The 27,201-nt window shown below is 49.3% G+C and overlaps 1 protein-coding gene across 6 annotated transcripts in view; it reads left to right on the top strand.

Annotated features, from left to right (window-relative positions):
• The window catches only part of RERE (arginine-glutamic acid dipeptide repeats), a 174,643-nt gene that overhangs the window by 95,575 nt on the left and 51,867 nt on the right, over window positions 1–27,201 (top strand). For all 6 annotated transcript variants that reach the window (XM_068171477.1, XM_068171471.1, XM_068171476.1 and 3 more), the window contains exons 7-10: window positions 11,354–11,402; window positions 13,784–13,908; window positions 14,687–14,786; window positions 21,812–21,910. In XM_068171477.1, coding sequence (XP_068027578.1) covers window positions 11,354–11,402; window positions 13,784–13,908; window positions 14,687–14,786; window positions 21,812–21,910 — 373 coding nt within the window. The remainder of the gene's footprint in view (window positions 1–11,353; window positions 11,403–13,783; window positions 13,909–14,686; window positions 14,787–21,811; window positions 21,911–27,201) is intronic.

Below are 27,201 nucleotides of genomic sequence, written 5' to 3'. Positions count from 1 at the left end.
TTTAAACCCACTTTCTGGGTAGAGGAAGCTGTTAATTCTTCCAGCTGTTAGAGGATGACTGAGCCTGAAGGGATCAATGAAAGGACAGAGCAGAGCACTCAGTGATCAGCTGGTCACTCAGAGGGGCCAGTGTTGCCCTGATTTTTAAAAGTGTTACTTTTTCTTTTTTAGTTATTTTGAAAGGTTTAAAGTTCTTTTGAAAGTTTTCTGTGCCTTCTGATGTTTACATATTTCTACTGCAGTTCTCATGCACTGTCATGTAAATAATGACTGTTTTGCATTCTCCTTTGTGGGAGGAGAGAATTGATGGGCTCTTGGTTTGACCAGTGTGGTTGGAGAGGTGGCAATTCCATCCTCCAATCCACTGCCACTTTTGAAATTCTATATATTACAAAGTCAGAAATAAAATTTGCTTTTTTTCTCTTGTAAACTTACCAAGCTTCTGTGCACTCATTTCGTGTCCGATAGTGACAGGCCAGCTCTGAAAAGTCAGTTTGTCTTCATTTGGTCGCAGCCAGGTTTCTTTTTCTAATTCAGGCCTATATTTTGTCTTGGGATGGGGGAGCTTCAGCGAGAGGAGCCGAAGGGAGGTGCTTTGGTGGTTTCTGAGCTGTGTGTTTTGCTGCTGCACGTGGCTGGGAATTTCTGCTGCCGGATTTCCTTGGCTGTGGGAAGTGGAAGTGTTTCAGGGCACATTTCAGGGTGGGGGTTTGTCAGTTCCCTCTTCCACTTGATCTGCTTTCCTAAAGAAGTGTGTTGGTTCCGTGGGAGGGTGAGAAACGCTCCTGCTTGTGTGGAAGTGTTGTAGGAGAAGGTTCTGAAGGCTGCAGTGAGCCCAAACCGCCCGAGCTGGGCTCTGTGTGTGCAAAGGGCATTTCTGGGCTCGCCATACGAGGCTCAGAAACTTTGCAGCACTCTCAGACTCGGCTCAGCGTGGTGGGGATCTCTTTTAGCCTGTTTGTATGTTTGCAAAGGAGCTATTTTTGTGTGTTTGTGTTTGCAAAATAACTTGAAAAAACCCGGACTGCGGAAACATCGCCAGCACTGGGGGATGTGTAGGACGAGGCCCTTTTGTTGTTGGACACAGAGCTCAAGGAAAGGTTGTTTTGTCCTTTCTGTGCCGTTTGAAATTTGTGATTCTTGGTTTGCCTTGGGGGATATCAGCCCTGGTCCTGGTGTTGGTCGTTCTCTGCTCTGGAATTGGCCAGCCTGGGATAACTTTTGGGATATCTTTTGGGATATCTTTTGGGATAACTCTGGGGTACTTTAGGCTGCGTTTTCTCTACAGAGTTCAGCACAGGACTACAGACAGTGTGTCAGTAATTCTCACATCCCTGAGAAAACTCTGATTGTGGAATAAAACCCTGAGCTCATCTAGAAGGTAGAGGCTGAGTGTTCTCACCTGGAGCAGTGTTAGCCAAGCCAGAGCTGCCGTGGTTCCTGGCTCTCCAGAGTGGGGGATGCATCTCAGCGCTGCCAGCTGAGAGCAAAAATTCATTTTATGTCAAGGACTCGAATTAATTTAGTGTCTCTTGAGAGGAGTGACTGCTTTGACAGTGACTGATTCCACTGACAGGAATCCCACTCCACCTCCAGTCCTTGCTTTTGTGCTCTGGCACCCTGTGAGGACCTGGGGAACATCTCTGAGCTCTCCTGGAGGACGCAGAGGTGCCACGGGTGGCAGCTTGTGTAATGCTGGCATCTTCCCAGCCAGCTCTGCTTTGGTCCCAGGAGTAAATAAAGATACCATAAAGTTTTCTCTGACACTGACATCTCTACATATACATAGATTGAAAAGCTGCTGAATTTTTGCTTGGAACTTGAAATAACCAGGTATTATTCTACAAAGAGTTTCATGGCTCAAAATTCCTCCTCCCCAACATTGTTTGGTGTTGCAAAAAAAAAAAAAAAAAAATCCAACATTTGAGGTTTGGGTGAATTTCAGAATGGATGTTTTGGGAAGCGTTTGTTTGTGTTTTGGTTGCACAAGGTTTGCTTTTCCTTGATTTTTAATCTTCTGGAGCATTCTTGTTGGGGGCTGTTGTGAGTTTTGGGGTGTCCTGTATCTTGGGGAATGGCTTTAGATCCTTTCACCAGAGCCACAGGAGCTGAAACACTCAATTTACTGAATATTTCAATTATTAAGGCACGTTCATTGTAGGACCAGGGTGTTGTCAGAGGTTCCCAAGCAGGGTATGGGAGGTGACAGAGAATAAGCAACAAGGAAATTGTATATCCACCTCTGCTGCAATGAAAATTCCTCACCGGGTTGGAGTACAACAAAATTAAAAATCCCGGCTGTATTTATCCGCGGATCCTGGCTATATTTATCAGCGGATCCCGGCTGTATTTATCCGCGGATCCCGGCTGTATTTATCGCGGATCCCGGCTGTATTTATCGCGGATCCCGCCTGTATTTATCGCGGATCCCGGCTGTATTTATCAGCAGATCCCGGCTGTATTTATCGCGGATCCCGGCTGTATTTATCAGCGGATCCCGGCTGTATTTATCAGCGGATCCCGGCTGTATTTATCCGCGGATCCCGGCTGTATTTATCACGGATCCCTGCTGTATTTATCGCGGATCCCGGCTGTATTTATTAATGGATTCCGGCGGTATTTATCGCGGATCCCCGCCGTACCAGCGGATCCCGGCTGTATTTATTAGTGGATCCCGGCTGTATTTATTAGTGGATCCCGGCTGTATTTATCCGCGGATCCCGGCGGTATTTATCGCGGATCCCGGCTGTATTTATCGCGGATCCCGGCTGTATTTATCAGCGGATCCCGGCTGTATTTATCCGCGGATCCCGGCTGTATTTATCGCGGATCCCGGCTGTATTTATCGCGGATCCCGGCTGTATTTTTTAATGGATCCTGGCTGTATTTATCAGCGGATCCCGGCGGTATTTATCGCAGATCCCGGCTGTATTTATCGCGGATCCCGGCTGTATTTATTAATGGATCCCGGCTGTATTTATCCGCGGATCCCGGCTGTATTTATCGCGGATCCCGGCTGTATTTATCGCGGATCCCCGCTGTATTTTTTAATGGATCCCGGCTGTATTTATCGCGGATCCCGGCTGTATTTATTAATGGATTCCGGCTGTATTTATCGCAGATCCCGGCTGTATTTTTTAATGGATCCCGGCTGTATTTATCAGCGGATCCCGGCTGTATTTATTAATGGATCCCGGCTGTATTTATCCGCGGATCCCGGCTGTATTTATCGCGGATCCCGGCTGTATTTATCGCGGATCCCGGCTGTATTTTTTAATGGATCCCGGCTGTATTTATCAGCGGATCCCGGCGGTATTTATCGCGGATCCCGGCTGTATTTATCGCAGATCCCCGCCGTACCAGCGGATCCCGGCTGTATTTATTAATGGATTCCGGCTGTATTTATTAATGGATTCCGGCGGTATTTATCGCGGATCCCCGCCGTACCAGCGGATCCCGGCTGTATTTATCGCGGATCCCGGCTGTATTTATCGCGGATCCCGGCTGTATTTATTAATGGATCCCGGCGGTATTTATCGCGGATCCCGGCGGTATTTATCGCGGATCCCGGCTGTATTTATCGCGGATCCCGGCTGTATTTATCCGCGGATCCCGGCTGTATTTATTAATGGATCCCGGCTGTATTTATCAGCGGATCCCGGCTGTATTTATCGCGGATCCCGGCTGTATTTATTAATGGATCCCGGCTGTATTTATTAATGGATCCCGGCTGTATTTATCGCGGATCCCGGCGGTATTTATCGCGGATCCCGGCTGTATTTATCGCGGATCCCGGCTGTATTTATCCGCGGATCCCGGCTGTATTTATTAATGGATCCCGGCTGTATTTATCAGCGGATCCCGGCTGTATTTATCGCGGATCCCGGCTGTATTTATCGCGGATCCCGGCGGTATTTATCGCGGATCCCCGCCGTACCAGCGGATCCCGGCTGTATTTATTAATGGATCCCGGCTGTATTTATCAGCGGATCCCGGCGGTATTTATCACGGATCCCGGCGGTATTTATCGCGGATCCCGGCGGTATTTATCGCGGATCCCCGCCGTACCAGCGGATCCCGGCTGTATTTATTAATGGATTCCGGCTGTATTTATTAATGGATCCCGGCTGTATTTATCCGCGGATCCCGGCTGTATTTTTTAATGGATCCCGGCTGTATTTATCAGCGGATCCCGGCTGTATTTATTAATGGATTCCGGCTGTATTTATTAATGGATCCCGGCTGTATTTATCGCGGATCCCGGCGGTATTTATCGCGGATCCCGGCGGTATTTATCGCGGATCCCCGCCGTACCAGCGGATCCCGGCTGTATCTGTTGACGGAGCGGCGGCGGCGTGCGGAGCCGTTCCGGAGGGCGGAGGAGAGGGAGGAGGAGGAGGAGGAGGAGGAGGAGGAAGGAGGTCACAGCACATGCTCAGTGCCGCCGGTCCGAGGGCGAAGTTTCTGCGTTCTGCGTGCGGGCTTAGGTCACAGCACAAGCTCAGTGCAGGCTCGGCGAGGTCTCCCAGCCCGCATGTGCCTCCATTTTGAGTTGGGAGAGGGGAAAAGGCAGAGTTTGGGCTGGGAATAGCGGGCTCGGCAATCCATCCAGCCCCCGGGCGCCTGCCACAGCCATGGATGATCCATTCAGCCCCTGCAGGTAGGCTACATCACTCCGGCCTCCCCGAAGCCACGGTGATTTTCGCTGTCGTTCGTGGCTCCTGCGGTGTTGATGGGCTCGTTCCGTGGCTGTTGCATGTTCCCGAGAGCCCTGCCAGCACGGCTGCAGCTGCTCCCGGGGCAGGACGGCGCTGCCAGGGCTGTGCCGGCTCTGGGGGGGTCTGGGACTCCAGTGCAGCTGTGTGCATGCAGGTGTGGGCAGCTGCAGCGCAGGTGAGGGCTGCTCGGGCTGTGTGGCTGCTGTGGCAGGAGGGTCGTGCAGCAGCAGCAGCAGCAGCCGCCACCGGTTGCTCGCAGGATGGATGATCCCTGGTGATGGAGGGCACCGATCCCTGACACTGAGCAGCAGCTGCTGTGGCTGTGCTGGCCTGTCAGTGCCATGCAGGTAGCACCGGTGCATCTGGATGGCAGCAGTGCTGCCCCGTGCAGGACAGCGGCTCGGGGGCAGCTGTGCAGCGCCGCAGAGGCTCAGCAGGCGGGGGGTCAGGCTGATGGAATTAAGAGCAGGGCTCGGGCTCTGCATCCCTGTGGCACAGCCAGCAGTGTCACTGCTAGGTGGAAGTGGGTGTGAGGGGAGCCGGGCGTTGTGCTCGGGTCACAGCTGTGTGTGCTGCCATTGCCAGGCTCTGTCCCTGGGCCTGTGCTGCAGAGCTGGGCTCACTCAGGGCAGCCTGTTCTGGAGCTGTGCGGGTTTGGGTGGGAAGGGGACAGGGCTGTGTGTGCTGCTCACGGTGACACCTCTGGACTCGGGAGGAGCGGGAGGGTGGCCCTTAGCCCTGCACACATTGTCACTCAGCTGGCAGGGGCTGGCTCACCTGGGACAGCGACTGCTCACCTGGGCACAGACCGACAGACAAGGGGGAGCAGCTTCAGACTAACAGAGCAGAGATATGGATGAGAAGTGAGGAAGAAATCCTTCCCTGTGAGGGTGGGCAGGCCCTGGCACAGGTGCCCAGGGCAGCTGGGGCTGCCCCTGGATCCCTGGCAGTGCCCAGGGCCAGCTGGGACAGGGCTGGGAGCAGCCTGGGACAGTGGGAGGTGTCCCTGCCGTGGCAGGGGTGCAGCAGGATGATCTTTAAGGTCCCTTCCAACACAACCCAGTGTGTGATTCTTGTCAGAAGCTGAGTGATGCATAACCCCGCAGAATTCTGCCCGTGTCAGTGCCACATCCATGTCTGTATCCTGCCCCAAGTGTCATTCCTGTAACCATCTCCTGTTATACCTGCAGAGCATAAAAAAATCAAGAACACCTCTTTCACGTGGATCACTTTGGCCTCTGGCTGAAGCAAAGTCCTGCTAATGATGACAGAGCTCAGTTCCCCTGAACTTCAGCCTGGTTGGATCTCCTCGTGGTTTAGAGAGGAGTCTCCATAGCCCTGAGCTGTGGACACATTCTTATTCCTAATAAAGGAGCTCCTTGAGTGTGTGCAGGAATCCATCAGTGCTCTGCAGGAATACAGGGATGTGGCAGCTTGTGTCCTTAACACTGGTTTTAAAAGTTCACTTCTGGACAGAAGAGAAGGGCTTGGGCAGCCAGTTCATAACCAAGCAGCTCCTCAGCTTTGTGTGGAGGTGTACCCTTGGCTTTAGAAATAAAACCAAACAGCATAAGTGGAAACCCAGCCTCCCTGCTCCCCCCACCCAGGGCAAACCCCCAAACCCCACAGCCCTCCCCCAGAAGAAGCAGCCCTGGGTGGCAGGAGGGTCAGGCTGTGGGGGGTGCTGGTGCTGGTGCTGGTGCTGGCAGGATCGGCAGTGCCTGAGCTGCCCCGTGCTCCCTGGGCAGTGCAGCTGTGCTCCTGCAGTCATGCCCTTCCTCAGGGACAGCTTTGTCCTGGCTGGATGCCCAGCAGGTCCTCCAGTCCAGGCACTGCTGGTAGGTGGTCTGGTGAGTTAATGCCACTCCAAACAGCTGTTAGAAATTGCAGATATATCATGGGAAGTGCTTGAATATTGTCCTTTGGATGAAGAATAGTCTCTTCCTTTTGTTCTGCCTTCATTTCAGCTTTTTTTCCAGGCATAAATCAGCAAGATTACCTCTTTCCCCTTCCTTCCAATTCTTTAGGATGTAATTTGTTTTAATTAGAGCTTGTTTCCAGGTGCATTGTGGAACTAGGGATACCTTCTAGCTCCTTTCATGCTTCCCATTCTTCATGCTTATCACCTCTGACACGAGCTGTTGCTTCTGCCCGTGTGTGCTGCTCAGGGGAGCTGCAGATTCGTGTTGTCAGGCAGGTTCAGAGCCCCAGAGGTTGATCACTGCCTCTGATCTGACTGAGCTTTGTGGAAAAGCTCCCACTGGCCTGCACAGGAGCTGGGGCTGCTGCTGTGGAGCTCACGCTGGTTTAACAGTGAATATTTGCTCTGGGAAGTGCAAAGGCACTGCCTGGCCATTTTAGAAACTGTACAGGACAAACTTTAACAGCAGCAGTCCATGCTGAACTCATTTACAGTTCACTGTTCACTCCAGTGTCAGAGCTGCTGGTAAACAGCACTCTGGTTCTGTCAAAATCACATGCAGGCAGATAAAAACCTTTGCATCGTGCAGTGGTTCCCAGTAATTAATTTATTTGGACTTATGATCAAAATGCTGGTGTTTTCCCTATCTGGAGGTAAACAGGTGTCAGAGAGGTGCTCCATGGCACCTGCCAGCCAAACATTCCCCACACAGGTAACTCCTGTGTGGAGAGAACACTTCCTTCCTTTGCATTCACTGGCTGAATTACTGGCACCTGCATCCCACCTTTGGGTAGGGGACAACCCTGAGGACTCTCTAGAGACTGGTTTTTTTCCTCCTCTATAAACATGATGAAAAAACAACTTTGTCTTGAAAAAGCTTTTCCTGTGTGGCTGGAGCTTGTGCAAGTTCTTCCTCCTGCAAGCAGCACGGGGTGCAGAGCAGCCTGCAGTCCTTGCCCTCCAGTGGTGCCCCTGCACCAGGAGCAGGCTGCAGCTTGCTCTGCAGGTGCAGCTGTTGGGACACGTCTGTTCATTCCTGCTTTGGGTGAGCAGGCACTGAGAACCTTCCCTTATAAGCTCATTTGCCTGAAATACAGGTTGGATTTTTCACCCAGAAGACAAAATTACTTCTGCTTTTTTAATTTTTTTTTTAATTATTACAACTCACAGTTACAACAGGTTTTAAATGAAGCAAACTTAAGCATACAAGGGGCAAGGATATTTTCTGAGCATTAGGATGCCATTTCTGTAAAATGAAATTTAGAATCTTGCTTAAAGAGTGAAGGTTTAAGACACAGGTGAATTGAGGGGACTCGTTCCTCTGAGGTATTTAGCTCAGGTTTGAGGTAGTTGTGGGGTTTTTTGGTTAAAGGGTGAGCAGCCCGAACGTGTCTGTCCCTTTTGTATTTTGGAGTGTGCAGTGTTTGAACATGACATGCATAAGACAATTTTGGGTTAAAATTACAGATCCACTTGGCTCAGTATCCTGCCTCCCAACAGTGACCATAAACAGATGCTCTTGGCTGCAGTGCCAGTCACTTTCAGGCCCTGATAAACTGTTTTTTTAATGTGCTGAAGTTGGAGTGGAGTAATTTTGTTCTCCCCTGTTTTGTCCCTCTAGAGATGGAACAAAATGATCCTTGCCAGATGTTTTTAGAGCTGCCTCTGAAGAGCAGAGGTCTTTCATCTTGGGTATTGGACTATTTGAATTAAAGGATTTTTAAAAATTAAAAAAAAAAACCTTTTCTTGGGAGTTTCTATTAATTTTACAGAAATCACAAGTATGTAGGAATTGCTTTGCTGTATCCCACTCTCAGTGGATGTAACTGATTCTCTGGACACTAATAATGGCTGGTGAATCAGTGCCAAGTGTGTGACTGCAGTTTATAATCTATTCTATAACACACATATCTAACATGGGGCTGCTTTTATTAAAGTCACTGATGTTGATACCAGGCTTCACAGACAGCCCCAAATCTCATAAGATTCATTGCTCAGCGCTGCAGCTTGTTATTGCCTGTTAAAAACCAAAATATAGCCCAAACCCCTCGATATCCTGGCTTGAAGATGTGCCTTTCCTCTTTTACTCTTTGGCTATATAGAAATAATGACATTTTCCAGCTGTTTTTGGACACTTCCTTGGCTGTTAGAGAGGAGGTTTGTGGCTGGTTTAAAAAGCTGCCTCTGTCGAAGCACCCCTGTAATTTACTTAGGGATCACCTCCGTCTGCAGAGCCAGGGGTGACGACGCCCGGGGTGGTTCCGTGGGTGGCACAGAATGCTGTCCTGTGTGTGATGTGTGGGTTCTGGTTTTGCTCTGGGGTTTTGTTGGGGTTGTTTTTTGAACTGAACAGCAGCACTGGGTTATCTCTGGGGTTGGAGCTGTTGCTGGCTGGCAGAGGATGGCTGAGAGCGCTGAGGGCAGGGTGACCACAGCAGGACAAATAAACCCAGGCTGCTGCTGGGTGGAGGGAGCTGCAGAGGAGCACAGCTGGGCCCTGTGGTGCTGCAGCAGGGTGGAAAACGTGCAGTTGCTGCAGGGCAGAGCTGCTGCTGAGCCCTGGCAGTGAAAAGGGAAAGGTGAAAGGAGCAGCAGCGCCGTTGCTGAGATCCCACCTTGGCAGGTGAGCCCTGGCCCTGCAGGGCCAGCGGGGCATCCAGCCTGTGTGCTTCCATCAGAAACCTGCCAGCCTCCTGGCCAAGGCCCTCCCTGGGCAGGGAGCTGGCTGGGATTGACATCAGGGACAGGGCAGGGCTGTGCACAAATCCCCGGCGCCTTTTGCCATTGCCCCCAGCCTCGGGAGAGCTTTGGGCCCTGCATCCTGCCCTGCTCTGGGCGTTCTGTACGATAATCCTGAGCCCAGGTTCTCCCCAGAGCTGTTCTGCTGTGCCTTGGGGCAGCTCTGGTGGCCATGTCCCCGTCCTTGGTGGCACTGTGCCCATGGACAGAGCTGCCAGCTGTGCCAGCCTTGGGGAACTGCTCAGTGGTGGGGACAAGGCAGGGGACAGACAGAGGGTGAAGCTCATTTCTGTGTAGGGAATCGTGCAGGCAGTGCTGTGCCAGCCTTGGGGAACTGCTCAGTGGTGGGGACAAGGCAGGGGACAGACAGAGGGTGAAGCTCATTTCTGTGTAGGGAGTCGTGCAGGCAGTGCTGTGCCAGCCCTCCTCCCTGTCTGCTCCTTCCCAGAGTGGGAGATGAGAGCAGTGCCCAGCCCGTGCCCAGCTCCAGGCTGCCCTGGTTCAGGAGGGAGAGGAGAAGGGGAGCAGGCTGGCTGGGGCTGCTGCCTGCCCTGCTGGGGCTCTCTGGACACAGCTCTGTGCCTCAGGGCTGTGCTGCTTGCCCTGCTCTCCTCCTGCCTTTTTGATATTCCAGCACTGGCTCCCAGCTCCTTTCTGACCAGCCCCTGTTTACTTTGCAGAACACAACGTTGCCATGGCAACAGGTTACTTTTCAAAGGGAACATCTTGTCATTATATTTAATCCACTGCAGCTGAGGAGGACTGAAATATTAAGTTGTTGTTGCTATGGATACTGCTTTGTTACAGCAGTTTCTTTTGTGTCACATTTCATATACAGTGTTGGCTCCTTTTTTCCCTTTCCCATCGAATAAACACAGGATGCCATTCCATTCTCATTGTAATTGCTCTCACCAGTATGATTTAGCTTCAGATCTGCAGTGCATTTCAGTTTCCATAGCAAGAATTTTTCTCTCCATTTGAAAGCCATTCCTGGGGATGTGGAGGCAGCAGAAATCACAGAGCAGATCGTGTGTCCTTGAGGAGCCAGGGGCTCTGTGCCCTTTTCAAATCCGAGTGGGATGTCAAGCAGCCTGCCAGAGCTCCCTGCACAGCAGCTCAGCCCAGCCCTCACCTTTTGGGCAGGGCAGGGAGCCCCTCGAGGTGTGAATGTTCCCAGGAAATGGGGATTGGGTGATGGAAAGACACACAGAAAGGTTTCTGTCCCTGCTTCATGAGGAATGGCTGGAGAGCCCCACTGAGTTCCCACAGAAGGAGCTGGGAGCAGAAATCCCATCCCAAACTTTGATTTTAACTTTGCAATTACAGGATGGTCCAGCCTTGGTTCTTAAATGTCTGTTTATCATATTGAGTGTGGTGCAGCTGAAGAAACTGGGAGCTGGGGGATGTTTGGTTCTTCCTGTCTGAGCTGAAGCCAGCCCAGTGCTCAGGGTGGGCACAGGGACGTTGTCAGCAGGGCCTTAAAATGAATTCTGGGAGGAAAGCAAGAGCATCAGCATTTTCTGTTGTCAGCTTCCTCTTTGCTCCTCACAGGGGAGAATTCTGACACCTTGTAGTAACCTGGTATTTAATGTACAACTTTGTAAATAGAAAATTGATTTCCTAGTTCAGTCATTTCCTTGCATAGCCTGAAAACAAGAAAACAGTGTCAGGTTGTCTTGCAAAACCGTGCATTGGGGGGAGGTATTTTGATGTGTTCTGATTGTTTTCTGGAGGCTTTTGGCTCATCTTTGGAGTGGATTTGTTTCCTGGGAGGGTGGCACTGTCCCAGCCCCTGCGCAGGGACACCTTCCACAGACAGGTTGCTCCTCACACCTGAGCACATCCCCTCTTGTTCTCCCAACAATGTGTTATTTCTGCTTCGTTTGCATTGGAAATGCAATGACAAAAAAGGGCATGACTCTGAATTTCATTATTTGCAATTCTTTCTCATTGCTGTTTTTTCTTTGTACCTTAGGAGGCTAAACAGTACCCAAGGTGAAATCAGAGTTGGACCCAGCCACCAGGTAAGGGGTTTTGTTTGTGTTCAGTATCCAGAGATGCTTTGGCCTCTTGATCTGTGCAGATGACAGTTGTTTAAAATTGCATGTGCTCAGACACAGTGAGGGTTTTTAGAACCATCTTTAGGTGACTCACTTTAGTGAGTTCTTCCTTAGCTCAGTTACTGAGATTTTTCTGTGTCAGATGTGGATATGTTAATGATTTTCAGTAGCAGAAGTGCTATTGGGTTAATTCTTGAGTAAGATTGAGGGAATGTGAGTAGCTGCTGGAAGTTAAAGTGCTTTAAGTCATTTGGATTGTTAAAACAGAAATTGAGGGAGCTGCTGAGTGTGTTCACACACTGGGAAGCAGAGTAAGGTTAAGACTCTAGATGTTCCTGGTATGTTAATTCTAATTTCAGAGAAATCCTTCATAAGCATTGGAAATAATCTGTTCTTAAAGAGTATTAACATACAGCTTGCTCTGGTTCATAGGGCCAGATCTGTCACTGGCAGCTGAGGCCTCTCCTTTTCCTGAGGAATTGACTTTGTAGTGTCCAAGTGCTGGAGTTTTGCATCCAAGTGATGAATATTCATTCAGACCCTCTTAAAAATCTTGTTTAAGAACTAGTGAAAGTAAATATTTATGGATCCTGATGTCACATTCTCGAGGATGTTTTGCCTTCAGAGGAAAAAAGTCCTTGGTAATTAAACCTGTAGTGTTCTTTTCAGTAGTCATAACAAGAGTACTGTAAGTGATACCTTCAAAACAACTTTCATCTCAAATTGGCATCTAATATTTTGGCAGGCATTAGTCACCCTGCTCTAAGGTATAATTACCACGTGCATTTATGGATTGGGAAGAAAAAGGAGGAAGAAGGGCCATTGATTTAGAATACTCTTAATTCTTGCTTGCTTCATGTTTTTGACTTCCATTGTTCCCTCACTCATCCTTGTTTCTGACAAATGTCACCACTGACACCCCCCTGAGTGAGCAGCAGGTGGAAGCAGCAGAATCCAGAGCCTGAGGTCCCAGCAGGGGTTCCTGCTGGCCCTGGAGCCCTCCTTTTCCCCCGGCTGAGCCCTGGACAGGTGTCAGAGGTGTTGGGTTGGGGTTTCCTCAGTGCCCTGATCCCCCATGCTCCTGCCCGTGTCCCCACAGCAGCAGGGACACGAGAGGAGACAAATGTTCTGCAGGACTGCAGAGCTGTGAGAATTCACCTCCCTCTACTGAGTGTGCTCCTGGACAGCTTCTGGCTCCAGGTGACAGCCAGGGAGGTTTGGAGTGCCCAGCCCTGGAGGTGGCACTCGGTGCTCTGGGGACAGCTTGGGCTTGATCATCTCAGAGATCTTCTCCAGCCTCAGTGATGCTGTGATGAGGAGGAAGCTGCTCCTGGGAGTAACTGCAGGAATTTAGCACGTTCCAAGGGTACAGGAGGCTGAACATGGGCTCGTGCAGCCCCCTGCTTGCTGGAGTGCCTCTCTCACAGACTTCCCAGTGCTGGCTTATCCCTTGCCAGAAGAGAACTTCAATGGCATACCCATTTTCCCAGGCAAGAAGTGAAATAAAGTACAGATTAAAGAGCAGAACATGAAAGACATCTGAACCTGTGACTTGTAATTACTGGTTATGTATAAATGTTGCCTCTCAAATACGTTTAGCGTTGTGAGTATAGGAGGTAATTATAGGGCTTAAAAGCTGTTTCTGAAGAGGCTCTCAGCTATCTCATCTCAGAGCAGGAGATGACTAAAGATGCTAATTGGGTCTCTGGATAGAGTGTAATACTTATTTAGAGGCAGTGTTCATTTTGCTGAGCTATCTCCCTTTCAGGAAATGTCTTTGTTTCCCTTCAGAGTTCCAATGATTTACCGAGCACTTCATTTTAAACTTAGTGTCAAATCTGTGGGGTTTCTTGCTGATTTCAAATGGGACCCATCTGGTAGCTACCTTCCTGCCTTCCTTCATGTGTGTTCTGGGAGGGTTTCAGCCTGGCAGGCAGCAGCTGGATCAGCATCCCTGTGACAAATGCAGCTGCTGTGTCTGAGGGGAATTGTCCATCAGCTCTGGACTCCAAACCTCGGGGCTGTGCAGTACAAAGTGCTTTCCTTCCCATCTCTGCTGCTCCTGTGTACAGAAGGGCTCCGCTGGCAGTGGGCTGAGGTGCTGTTAACCTGGAGTTATCATCAGGAAAGTCACTGCCCTTCTGAGGAAGGAATGCTGGATGAAGGGGATGGGTTGGGCTTGATGCCTCAGCATCCTCAGAGTTCTGAAGCTTGGAACAAATCCTTCACCTGCTGTTGTCTGAACATCTTCCACCTGCCAGATCCCACTGCTGCAGGGAATTAGGGAACCTGTGGTGCTCCTGAGTTAGGAGCAGCTGCCATGTCTGTGTGCCCTGGTTTTGCAGGCCAAGCTCCCTGACCTGCAGCCGTTCCCGTCCCCGGACGGGGACACGGTGACACAGCACGAGGAGCTGGTGTGGATGCCAGGAGTCAACGACTGTGACCTGCTGATGTACCTCAGGGCAGCCAGGTGAGTTCAGCCACCATCCTGCCGTGCCTGTGGCCTGCTGGGCTGGGGGTGGGCAGGGTTGTGGTGGCTGCAGCCCCTCCTCCACTCTGGGATGCTGTGGGTGCCCGGGGCATCAGCTGAGACGTTGGGTTTGAGGCAAGAACTCCCAGATTTGGGCCAGCACAGCACCCTCCCATCGCCTGTGGCTCTGGAGATGAAGTGCAAAGGCAGCAGTGTGGTGTGGGATGGGTGACAAGGGAGGAGCTGCTCTGGGTGGAGCAGCTGGGACAGCAGAGGATCCCTGCAGGGAATGCCCTTGGGAGCTCCAGTTTGCATTTCAGTTCTTCCCTGGTGGGTTCAGCAAAGCACCGGTGGGCTTCACAGTAGCTCAGAGTCTCAGTAAATTACTTGGAGCTTGCAAGAATTCAGAGGCTGGGGAATCTGCAGTTTCAGTCAGTTTTCTGACATATTAAAACCAAGATGACAGCACAAAGTTTGCTGTCTGCTGAGACTGCTCTCCTGTCTGCAGGTTTCAGCTTCTGTAATCCTGCTCAGGCTCTGCTCCTTTGGCAGTGCAGACTTCTGGCTGATGAAAGCAAATTAGATTGGATTGTAATGCTGGATTTATTCCGTGTGCTGGGGTGACTCAGCTCTGCAGCTTTGTGGTGCCTTATTTGATGCACAATGCCACAAGGCCCTAAACCCCAGGATTTCAGGTGTAAACACAGTGTCTGTGCAGTGCACCGTGAGTGCATCCAGCACAGCTGAGGAGTTTCCCCCTCTCCCCCTGCCCTTGCAGGAGCATGGCAGCCTTTGCAGGGATGTGTGACGGGGGATCCACGGAGGATGGATGTGTGGCTGCCTCGCGGGACGACACCACCCTCAACGCCCTCAACACCGTAAGTGACCCCGAGGAAGGAGCACTGTGGCAGGGTCATTCTTCTCCCTCTCAGGATTTTTCATAGAGCAGCACAGAGGAAAGAAAGAGAAAACAGTTTCTATTCCTGCTCCTCGTTTTCCCATGTGGAACGTGCTTGGAGCATTGTTCACCTGGGGTGATTGCTTGGTTGGGTTCTGGTGAGGATTGTTGGAGCTGATGGCCAATCCAACCCACCTGTGGCTGCACTCTCGGAGAGGGGCACGAGCTGTTAGATATGGTAGTTAAAAAAAGTAGGTTTGTGGCTTTAGTATCTCCTTTAGATAGTATATTAATGGATGATAGTATAGTTATAATAAAGAAATCATTCAGCCTCCTGAACTGGAGTCACACATCAGCATTTCTTCCCACCGGGCTCGCCTGCATTTACAATAGGGCAGCCTTCCTGCCACTGCTGGGCCTCCCAAGGCAGGGAGTGCCTCGAGGCTTTAGCCAGATTTCGGGATCACATTTCTTGGTGGTAGCTTGCTCTCAAATGCCAGGTGATTTTCCGAGCTCTGAGCGGCAGAAGTTCGGCGATGAACTCGTGGCTGGTGCCTCGAGGGTGACCCCAGTCAGTGGTTTTGGGAAGCTGCTCAGGTCAGGGCTGCCAGCTGGAGCTGGGACTTGCTCAGCTGCCCCTGGCCTGGCTCTTGGGGTCTAGTCTGGGCTTTAACTGGAGTTGAAATGTCTGCATTCTGCACAGGGAAATGCTCCCTGTGTTCCTTCCCCTTGGGATGGAGCCCTGAGTGCCTCACCCCTCTGCACTTGGCTGAGCTCTTCCCTGACATCTTTCTCAGAGACTCAAATTCCTGTTAAGGTCAATAATCATTAAAGAGCCTTTGGAACTGGAATTTCTTTCCCCTTATCTAATAATAGGCTAATGCAGAAAATTCATTTAACTTCACTGCTTCTCTATCTACTTTAATTACTGCCTTTAATCGCTTGGCAGCCCGCGGAATCTGCAGTTGCACTTGTAGAGTTCTTTCTTCTGAAATTAGATGAGTCCCAAAATATTTGGTTTTGTTCTTCTGGTTCTTTTCTCTTTGTGGTTCTAATGCATGTCTATTTTAGGAAATGCTTTCCTTGTCCACTTGGATTTTTTCTAGAAAAGAGTTTCCTTGTAAATAATAGTTCTGTCAGGGATATTTTAAGAAACTTTGACTTATTTCTGAGACTCTGCTTTTTTGACTTTAAACAAGTTTAGATAGGTCGCCTGTTGTCCTGACAAAATGGTACCTTTTTTGTCTTTCAGTTCAGCACCTATTTAAAAGAGATCAGATTTATCTGATAAGTGATTTGTGAGCCTCTTAACCTGCACTAAGTTGTGTCTTTGTTTAGAAATTACCATATGCAACCCAGAAGATGAATGTAAAAGAAAATGGTGTGGTATGATTTCTTATTAGGGAAATCCAATAAACTTCAGGGTAGCACTTCACATAAATCAGTCTTGACAAGCTCCTTTGCTGCTGTTTTATTTATGTAATAACAGGTGCTGTAAGCCCCCAGAATGATTTATTGTTAATTATGCCAGATAGAAATGAAGATCATGGAAGGCACAGTGCAACATACAGACATCACATACATGTATTTATATCTCAGCTCACTGAAAGGATTATTCACTCAGCATTCCAGGTGAATTCCAGCTCCAGGTCCTTTGTTTGCTGTTGCTGCCCCGTTTGTCACTGTAACCCTTAGGAAGGAAATGAAGTTTTCATTTGGAGTTTGCTGCCCTCCTGATGGGTGCCCCTGTGGGACTGGGAGGGCTGGAGGAGGACACAGCAGCTCCTGCAGGTCTTTCACCATAATAATGGTGAAGAAATGATCCCAGAAAGCTCATCCTGCTCGGGGGGGGAAGGTGGTGCCAGGTCTGCTAATCCAGGGAAGGATGGAGCAAGGTGAATATTGAGCACAAACCCTGCTGCTGCTGGCTGTGCTGAGGAGGGAGAGCTGGGGGAATCTGGGAGTAGTTCCTTCCCCTCCCTCCCTCCCTCCCTCCCTCCTCTTTGCCTCCAAACTCTGATTTAGCATCAGATGTGGTTTAAGATCCTTTCTGTGTCCACAGCAGTGCAAAGCCAGAAACTCGTGACCTTTTTCATCCTTGTGACCCGTGCCTGCTGGTCAGAGGTTCTGCAGTGCTGTTCCCAGAGATCCCAGGCCAAGCAGGGATTAATTCACTGCTTTGAGCTCAGTCTTGACAGAGCTGCAGAGGAAGAATTCATTCCCAGAGGTCAGCCTTGCCTGGTGTTCTGTGGAACAGCAAAGCCTGGAGCAGAGCCTGGGGCAGGCAGGCTGCAAACTCAGTGTGGAACTCGCAATCTCTGGGGTTTGGTTCATGTTTTTGCTGGGGGAATCACAGCCAGCCACTCCTATTTATCCTCTTAAGATGAAAAAATGGCACCACACAAGCTCATGTAGTGCTGCGTGGAGGAGAGCCCAAACAATGATATGCTAATATTGTGTAAATCTCTCTTTACTAATAGTGTTGTTGTGCCTTCTCATGGCTCTGCTGCATGGGAACGTGTCATTATGAGTGACAAACATGACAGGCTAATCTCAGTGCAAGGAAATTCAGTTCTAACTAAGATGTCACCCAGACAAATTACTCCCTGTTTTAACTTGCCCTTAGACCAGATTTTCTTGTTCATTAACTACAGACAAGGTTGAAAGCATAAAAAAATTATTTAAATATATGTTAGCATTTCTCCTTATGACTGGTTTTCCTCGTGGATGAGGTTAATGAGCAGCTGCTCTCCTGGTTCACACGAGGCAGGGCCAGGCTCCCTGCCCAGGCCTGTCCCAGCCTGGAGCCGCCTCAGTGCAGGAGACAATCCTGCCACTGGAATTTCCATTCATCCTCATCCTCGCTCTTACAGGCAGCTCAGAAAGGGCCAAAACCCACGGCTGTGATTGCTGTTAAAATTTTGGGGGAGCATGCAAAATACTCCTGTTTTTTGAAAGGTGTTTTTGAAGTTTTGCGGGTAGTTGGCAAGGTCTTGCCCTGGCTCTGTGTGGAGCACTGGCCATGCCTGTATTGCCCCACAGCTGTTTTGCAGCTGCATTTGGGCTGCTTGGCACCTCCCTGGCAATGCCAGTGCAAAGTGGCTGCATCACAAACACCAGGCTTTTAAATCTTCAGCAGCAGCTCTTTAGAGGCTTAAAACAGATTAGAGCTGGGGGAAAGAGATGGAAGTTGGGTTTTTTTGGGGTTTTTTAATTATTATGTCCGATACCCAAATTATACCCTAAAGGGCATTTGGGGCTTTTGTCTGGCTGGGTTTTAGAAATGGTTGGTAACAATGAAAAGGAGCATATTCCGTTTCCATAGTGGGGCAAGATGTCCATAGCTATACAGAATATCCACAGCCCACTGCAATTGGTCAGCTCTGCTGCTGAAAGGAGTGGCCTGAATTACATTTTGTATTAAATGAGGTGTTGGGTTGGAGTTATCACACCCAGAGATGGAGCTGCTCGTGGCAGAATCCCCATCCTGCTCCTCATTTTCCTTCTTTTCCCTTCTCCCTCATCTTGGGATGTGGGACCAATCATCATCCCATGGAAGAGCCAGTCTGGAAGTGCAGAACTCTGGAATTCCAGTGCTGTCCCATCAGTGCTGGACTTGCTGCAGCCCCATTAAAGTGGGTTTGGCTGAACAATCCCTCCTGCTTTAAGGTCCAACCCAAACCAGGCTGGGACCTGGTGGTTCTGAAGCAGTTCAGTAAAACTCTCATGAGACAGCAGCAATTTTTCCTTGGAGAAGAAGGCTCTGGGATCTCAGTGCTCTTAATGGACTGCAATTATTTAATGCTGAGCCCTGAATGCAGCCTGGCTGAGCTGGGCTTTTCAAGGCAGAGCATAATGGCTGTAATTGCCAAAGGAAGCCTTGCTGGAGCAGGAGCTGCCAGCTGCAATGGCACTCTGTTCTAAAAAGGTCACAGGAAAGGGACATTTAAATTAAGTTATAAATTACAATTGAAGAACAATATTTTGATGAGCAAGCCCAGAGATGTCAGAGCTGCAAGATGTAATTCATGGGTTCATTACAGACTGGAGGTGCCTGACAGCTGAGCCATGCCAAAGGAGAATTTATTTGCAGCATCACCCAGACAGAAATGGCAGCTCTGCTCAGAGGCTGCAGAAGGAGCTGGAATCTTGTGGGAATGTGAAATCCCTTCCCTGGGCCCTGGCTTTCTGTAATAGCAGTGCAAAGGAGGCTTTTGGGCACGTGCACATCCTGAATTTTGCTTTAATCCTGTCCAGTGGTGCAGAAGTTGCTGTGTTTTCTGTTTCAAGGTACATTTGTGGTGGTTCCCTTTGTTGCAATTGTTCACAGATCAAATCTCACGGTGGTGCCAAATTTGGATGCAGAGTTAATGCTAAAGATGGAGATTCTCTGGCTGGCTGGACAATGATGCAGTGTTTATAGAAATACCTGGAGAAGTTCGAGCAGAAGTTAATGAAACCAGAGGCAGTCATCATTAGCTTTTATTTATACTCTGAATCTTGCCAATAAAGTGCTCAGGAATACTAAATGGCTGAAAGTAAAAAGCAGAGAATGAGCCAGACTGGAGCATGTAAATTTAACTCCAGCACTTAGAGAAAATATTTTTCCTTTCTGCTGCATTATTCTACTCCTGGCACTTATAAAACTTTTTTTTTTTTTTAACACTCCCACCTGCTAGAAATAACATTTTTCAGGAGACTCTAAGCTTGTCTCATGTTTTCACAGGGGTCTTCTCTGTCCCATGGCTCTTCAGTCACGTCTGTGCTGACGGGGTTTGGGGTTGTTATTAATGTAATTTCTTGCTCAGAAGTTCATGCCCATGTAATCTGTGGCTGTGGCTGATCTGGGGCAGCCTTGCTGGCCTGTGAACTTGTCTTTTTCTGGAGTAGTTGCCTGTCAGCCCAGGCTGTTCTTTCTGGGCTTGTCTGGTTTCTTTTCCTTGCAGATTGAGCTGCTTGGGCAGTGGGGCTGCCAGGGAAAAACACGTGTTGTCCTTGAGGCAAAATAAAGATGCCCTCCAAGTTACAAAAGAGGCTTTGGCATCGCTGGTGTTCTGGGAGGGAGCAGAGAGGGGAGGGAAACAGGAGCTCCATTCTCCTCAGCACTGTCACATCTCCTGAGTGAAAAATCCTCTGGGTAGTGGCATGCACAGAAAAGAGGCATTTGCAAGGTGAGCAGGCAAAACAAACAGTGCTTTTTCCTTTGAGATGGATTTGTTCCCAGTGCTGGAGTGCAAACAGGGAGGAAAATTAATGTGTACCCAGCAGAAAAGGCAACATCTTATTTCCATGCCTGTAAGTAGGCATTGCACACCACGGGAGCCTTAGAACTACTTTTTAAAGTTGTTTTTTTGTTTGTTTGTTTTTGGTTTATTTTTTTTCAGGCAGTTTTGGTGCTTGAGCAGAGCCAGTGAGGGCTGGCAGTGCAGGCTGAGCTCTGAGCCGGGCTCAGGTCAGGGGGCCTGGGGTCCCTGTGCCCCTCAGCCCAGGTTTGCACCATCCCCTGCTGTCCCCAGGGCACGGCAGGGCTGGAGGCAGGAGCTGTGCCCAGGCAGTGGCACTCAGGGCTGCTGCTGGCCCTGCTGCTGCTGGCCCTGCTGGCCCTGCTGCTGCTGGCCCTGCTGCTGCTGGCCCTGCTGCTGCTGGCCCTGCTGCTGCTGGCCCTGCTGCTGCTGGCCCTGCTGCTGCTGGCCCTGCTGCTGCTGGCCCTGCTGCTGCTGGCCCTGCTGCTGCTGGCCCTGCTGCTGGCCCTGCTGCTGCTGGCCCTGCTGCTGGCCCTGCTGCTGGCCCTGCTGCTGCTGGCCCTGCTGCTGGCCCTGCTGCTGCTGGCCCTGCTGCTGCTGGCCCTGCTGCTGCTGGCCCTGCTGCTGGCCCTGCTGCTGCTGGCCCTGCTGCTGCTGGCCCTGCTGCTGCTGGCCCTGCTGCTGCTGGCCCTGCTGCTGCTGGCCCTGCTGCTGCTGGCCCTGCTGCTGGCCCTGCTGCTGCTGGCCCTGCTGCTGCTGGCCCTGCTGCTGCTGGCCCTGCTGCTGGCCCTGCTGCTGCCCTGCTGCTGGCCCTGCTGCTGGCCCTGCTAGCCCTGCTGCTGGCCCTGCTGCTGGCCCTGCTGCTAGCCCTGCTGCTGGCCCTGCTGCTGGCCCTGCTAGCCCTGCTGTCAGTCCTGCTGGTGCCCTGCTGTGCTGGCACCTCCCAGAGCCAGGGCTGGAAGGGGGCACCAGGAGGAAATGAACTTCTGGAAGTTGGAGCATTGTTGTCTTTGGTTGCCCTGCATCAGTGCAGGGAATGAATTCCTGTAGCCTCCCCCAGGTGCCAAGTAAAAGCTCACAATTGACAAAAGCCACTGGGGCTTCGTTTGCTTTCTTGTCCACCCTCTGTCATTCAGGCACTCGTTTCTCTGCAGAAAACCTGTTTGTATTGTTGTTTTGGTTGTTGGTTGTGGCTGCCAGTTGAGGACCATTTGTGTTTGTTCCAAAAACACGCTGCATTAACAGCAGAGCTCTGTGCCCACGAGTGAAGTACTTTTTATTTTAAGAAGTACTATCTTTTTTATTCTTTCTTTAAAATCCCCCCAAGTACTCCAAACTAAGGAATGCCCCAGTAACTTGGTGGAGGGGGAAGAGCACCTTCAGCAGTTCACATCTGTTCTGCTGACCACGGGAGACTGCAGCCGAGTTGTGTGGAGTATAGCCCAGCACGGATTCATTTTTATTTTCTCATGGCTGACATCACACTGAGCCCTGTGAGTGGAAGGGAGCAGTGTGACTTTGGCTTAAACATTCCCTGGGGCAGGTTTAGGAAGGAGGGGGGGATCCCTGGTTTAATGCTGCTTCTTCCCCTGCTAAAACCTCAGTTACCCTTCAGGTTGTTTACATCTCACTTCATACATCAACAGTAAAAATAATTAGGCAGAGAACATCTCATGTGGCTCCCTGTAGTGGTTTTTTTTCCCCCTCCAATATCAGATCACTGCTAATTCCTTTGAATGATCTATTTGTCTTTATTTTTCAGCTACATGAAAGTAACTACGATGCTGGAAAAGCCCTGCAGCGCTTGGTGAAGAAACCTGTGCCAAAGCTGATTGAGAAGTGTTGGACTGAAGATGAAGTGGTAGGAAATGATTTATCTCCTCCAGCCTTTATGGTTCACCTTGCTGCTCTTGCTTTTTTATGTTGTTTGGTTTTTTTTTTTTTCCTAAAGAGGTTCTCTTTATGAGCAAGAAGAGGGCGGGTGTGTAAATAAAAATACACATGCATGGGTATATAAATGAAAAAACCTGATCCAGTGCATGACAGAATTAATTACTCATGGAAAAGTGACAGGAGAAAAGTTTGGTTGTTTTTTTTTGTTGTTTGTTTGTTTGCCTTGAGAGGGTCAATTTTTAAGCTGGTTAATTGGTGAAGTGTTTAAAGAAGTAAACAAAAACAAAAATGTGATCTTGTTAAGCAACTAATAAAGCTGGCATTGGTGTTAGGAAATAGAACTGATTAATGGAGGAAACTTTCATGTTCACTTAGTGGCTTTAATTATTCAGGCAATGGCTGGAGTGATTTTTTTAAGCTGTAGGTTCTCTGCAAGGCTTCCAGGGAGTTCTTGCAGTGCATGACGTGTGCTCTGCTCTCTCCTCATTTAAACCTTCCTGCAGGAGCTGGAGGAGGCTGGGCCAGCCCAGAGCCCCTGTCTGGGGCTGGTTCCAGGCCCAACAAAGACCCTTTGTGGCTGCCTGAGCCAGGGAGGGAGGATGGCAGGGCAGAGCCTGGGACACGCTCCCCTGCTCAGTTCTGCACTTATCTCATCCCAGAAGGGAGCTTTGTGTGGGGACTGGCTGCTGGAACAAAGCCTTGGAGGGCTGTGCCCTGGGTTTGCTAAGTTTGGGTTGAGATTGCTCCAGCCTGTGCTCTCTGCACACATCCAGGGGTAAATTGTGCCAGCATCTCTTTTTCTCCTTGTGTAGCTTTTTTCTCTCATTTTTTTCCATCAGCTGCCCTGAGCTGTGAGTGCTGGAGCTGCTGCACTCAGGGGTTTTGATGATCCACCCATGTTAAATGAGAGAGAATGGAGCCTTACCGGTGGAAAAAAAACAAAGTTTATTGAAAAGTGAAGCATTACTGCAGAAGTGCAGCCTGTGAGCAGCAGTAATGATCACTGCCTCCATAAATCATTGTCAGCCCCAGCTCATTTTATCATATTTGTTCTTGTTCTGCTCCATCCAAGTTTCCAGAAACATTTGGCAGCCCTCCAGGCTGGGCAGAGCCAAAGATCAAACTGTGCTCTTATTTATAGACAGCAAAGCTCCACCTGCACAGCCTCAGAGCCTCTTGGTCCCTGCAGCTCCAGCCAGCTCCAGCCCCAAGCAGCTGTGCTGCATTTTGGAGCCTTGCAGGAGAAATTTCCTTATTGCAGGCCCTGGGAAACTGAGGAGAGCTCTGACCCACAGGGTGCTAAAGCTGCAGAGGAATTCTGCAGTGAAGTGTTGGTCAGAAAATACCAAGGTGTCAAACCCTAAGTCTGGCCAAAGCAATGAAACTGTGGTGACAGCATTAACTCTGTGTGTCCCCCTCATCTCAGGGTGGGTGATAATCCCAGAGAGCTCTGAGGGAAATGGAGACCCAGGTCCAATCCCTGTCCCTGTTTGGGCTAGACTTGTAATAAATCTCTTCTGGCAGCCCAGCAAATGTGGCTTACTTAAATTTAAATACTTAGATTTAAGTTTGCAGTTGGATAAATAAGCAAATCCCACACCTGATACAGAGCTTTGGTCAGTTAGCCTGAATAATAATAATAATAATAATGATAATAATAATACCACCATACCTAAAACTTCTTTGTGGACTCTCAGCTGCCCAAAGTCAAAGCCTTTGTTTTCCATTAGAACAGCTCCGCTGCCTGTGTCCAAACTGTGAGGTAGGAGCTGCTTGGCAGTGTCAGACCTGATTAAAACAAAGGATGGGAGTCGTGTTATTTTTCCTGCTGCTGCTGTGGTTGCAGATGTTTAGATGGAATTAAACAGAGGATAAAATTGGCCATGATTGAGTTACATGAGGGCTGTGTAAATATGGAGACTGGGGTTTGTTGTTTCCCTCGTGCCTCTGAGCCTGTGGCTGTTTTTAAAGCTTTTTTTGTCCCAGTATGTAAACGCGGAGGCACAGGGGCAGAGCCAGCCTTGCCCACAGCCTGGGAGCGTGGCTGAGGCACCTCGTGCACTGTGTGCAGCGCAGCTCCAGCAGCTGTTTCCTGTTTGTGAGGGCTCCTTCCCCACCTGACAGCATCCATTTCCAGCAGAGCTTTGATGGGCAGGGCTCGGTTTCTCTGGTAGTGCTCAAGAATTCACTTCTGTGGGCAAGCTGCAGCAATTGTCCCATTTAATGCCTGACTGAGGCCTTCTGAGCACACACAACCTGCAGCAGCATCTCCTGGTGCTCAGGGGCTGCAGCTTCCACAGACAGCAGGATGGAGGAGGGGGGTTGTTTGGGGAGAAGCCAGGAGCAAAGCTGTCCTGGTTTGTGCCTCCTACAGGTTTAAATCTCCAGCCAAACCCAGCCCAGGGTGTCAGAGCAGTGAGTTCTGCTCTGCACCTCGTGGTCACCTCCAAAAATGCCCCTGTAAGTCTTTGCCAGGTGTGGGGTTTTGCATGCAGGCAGTCAGAAATCCCCCCTAGGGTGGAGGGTTGCTGCTCTGCTCTTCTGCTCTTGGAAATCCTTTGTGAGCGCTGCGGGAGTGGGGTTTGGAGCCATGAGAGGAGTCTGGCAGTGCCTCTGTTTCCTCTGCTGCCTGCCCTGATGATGGAGTTGAGGTCCCAAATCTGGAGCCAGGATCAGGAACTTCTCCAGCTGAGCTTAAATGAACATCCCCATTCCCTGCTGTGGCTCCAGCAGGAACATCTCCCAGGACAAACTGTCCTTATGGAATGACCATGAAAAATCCTGGGAGAAAATCTCTGCAAGATGGCTTCTACATTTACAACTCAGCGATGTTCAGTGCAGTTCTGACCCTGCACTTGCTCCAGGTGCAAAAATGAGCTCCCAGCTGGGATCAATAACCTATCAAAGAGTGGAATTAATACAGGGAGCAGTGATCATCTCTAGCTTTGGAAAGGTTTTCTGTGCTGGAGCGCTTCATGTGCTGCAAGTGTGGAAGGAGAGGAGCTGCTTCTGACTGCTGCTCACCCAGCAGCCCAGTCCCACCTCACACTTTCATCTCTTCATTCAGAATGTGCTTTTTTCTCTCTCTTTATCAAAAGTTCTGACGAAATCAATAGGGCTTTCAGGAGAGAGAAATCCGAATCAGAACTAAAGGAACCTCCAGTTTATTATGTTTTTAATTAAACATGATGAACACATTTTAAACACCACAAAGGCCTGGGGCTGAGCTGCATCTAATCGAAACAGATTAAGTCACCCGTCCACACTTGGGTAGTTATTAATTCTGTTTATTTATGCATGCTCGCTACAGGCAGGGTTTGCTGCTGCTCTGCTGCAGTTTATTGCACAGGGATGCTCTCCTGCATGGAGCTGTGCTCCTCATTAGCATTCAGATGTTGATTATGAAGATCTGCTGAGGCTTAATTGAAGCACCTTTGGAACTCGGGGCTGTGTCTTCCAAAGTTGAAGGAGATGTGGGTGAAGCAGCACTTGAACATTCTTTCCTGGGCAGTTCCTCCCTTTTGCTCTACACTTTGCTCCATCCATGTTAAAGTCTCTAAAGGAAGTTGCCAAGTGTTCCTTAGCAAGGGTCTGTCACCATGTGCACCTCTGAGCAGAACTGGCAGTGCCACCGCTGATAACTGCCTTTTATCTTGAAATATTCTGCCTTTTAAATATTTTAAATGGCTGTTGATGTCGAGTAGTTGAGGTAAACAACCTCCATTCAAACAACCTCCTCCATTTATGTGCAGGGGTAGTTAATCCTGGCTGCTGCTAAATCTTAATTGGCCGCGTACATCGGTTTACAAGTTCATAAATTTTAAAATATCCACACCTGGCTTCAGCTTAAACCTGTTTATCATAAAACACAAGTGGAGATCCTTCTGCCAGAAAGGACAAGATACAGCAAACTACTTTCCTAATGTGTTTGCAAGTGTTTGTAATCCAGCGTGGCAGGTCAAGGAATTACTTATGCAAAACCCACAGACTTATTTGCTTGGCTTCTTTGCCTGGAATCATCCTCAAATGTCTCATCCACCCTTTTTGGAGTGTATGCTGATGAAAACGTTGTTCTCATGTTCTCCTTTGAAACCAGGGCTCTTCAGATATGCTGGGAGACAGAGCTGGGGCAAAAACACCATGGATTTTATTTACTGTTTATGTGGCAGCTATAGAAAATGGAATTCAGAGCCAGATTGAAACAGAGCCTCTGGAATGGTCGAGTGGAAAGAAATCATAAAGGGAAATTGGAAAAGCTGAGCAGCATTGCAGGGCTGGGTCCTGGAGTGGGCTTGGAAGGTTGAGACACCAGTTACTGCTCAGTGTCATTGTTCTACCCCCAAAAAATAAACACTGCAGCTTCCCAGAGGAGTGAGAGTCCCACTGCATGAGCATTTGCTGGAATTTAGTGATCCAGCCACGTCTGCAAGTGTGATAGTCAGTAACAATTGAAACTTAGCTGAGCACTGGGATAAAAACCCAGCAAACTCAGGTTGCTGTGGCCTTGTAGGAGCTGTGTTTTAAGAATAAATAAGGTTTTAGTTTAAGCACATGTGGGAAGGTCTTGTGTGTGCCTTATTCTAAGAACTAAGAGTGGAAAAGAACCCTCAGCCCTCACAGTCAAAAGTGACCAGTGAAGGATGAAATTATTCTGCTTGGGGGAAGAAGTTGTTATTTAAAGGTTGCATAAAATTATAGTTACTGAGTAGCTGGCAGGTTTACAAAATGCTGAGGTGCAGTACAGCTGGAAAATACAAGGTGTATTACAGCTCAGAAAAGGGGAATTTGGTTTAAACACAGGTTCCTAGATGAAAGATAACAATCTTTTGTTTGTGATTAACTTGCATCAGTCTTTGATCCAAGCCCTTGTTGAGAGGGATCAATACTGCACATAGAGCACCGAGTTTATTGTCAAGTCCTTTTGGAAATAAGGCAGTGAATTAAAAATCAATTATACGTGCAGAAAAGTTTGTGTAGGGCAATCAATTCTGTCCTTTTAGTTTGCCAAAAGATTCCATTGTTTAACCAGCTGTGAAAAGGAATGAATTCTAAAGGCCTCCAGTAAATGAGGGAGCCCGAAGGGGCGGGGGGAGAGATTAAAAAAAAATTATTTCAGCACTTCATGTTCGGCAAAGGCTCTTCAGGGATAAATCTGTAAATCCTGTCAGTGACCTTGGCTTCAGAGTGGGTGATTTCAGAGCTTTCCCTGACGTTGATCTTTGCCCAGCTGCCAGAGAAGTTGCTGTTTCCTTAACAATA

The sequence above is a fragment of the Anomalospiza imberbis genome, chromosome 23 (assembly GCF_031753505.1).
Source record: "Anomalospiza imberbis isolate Cuckoo-Finch-1a 21T00152 chromosome 23, ASM3175350v1, whole genome shotgun sequence".
Classification (NCBI taxonomy): domain Eukaryota; kingdom Metazoa; phylum Chordata; class Aves; order Passeriformes; family Viduidae; genus Anomalospiza; species Anomalospiza imberbis.
The sequence above is the reverse complement of the archived record's forward strand: the minus strand, read 5'-3'. Positions and strand labels throughout refer to the sequence as shown.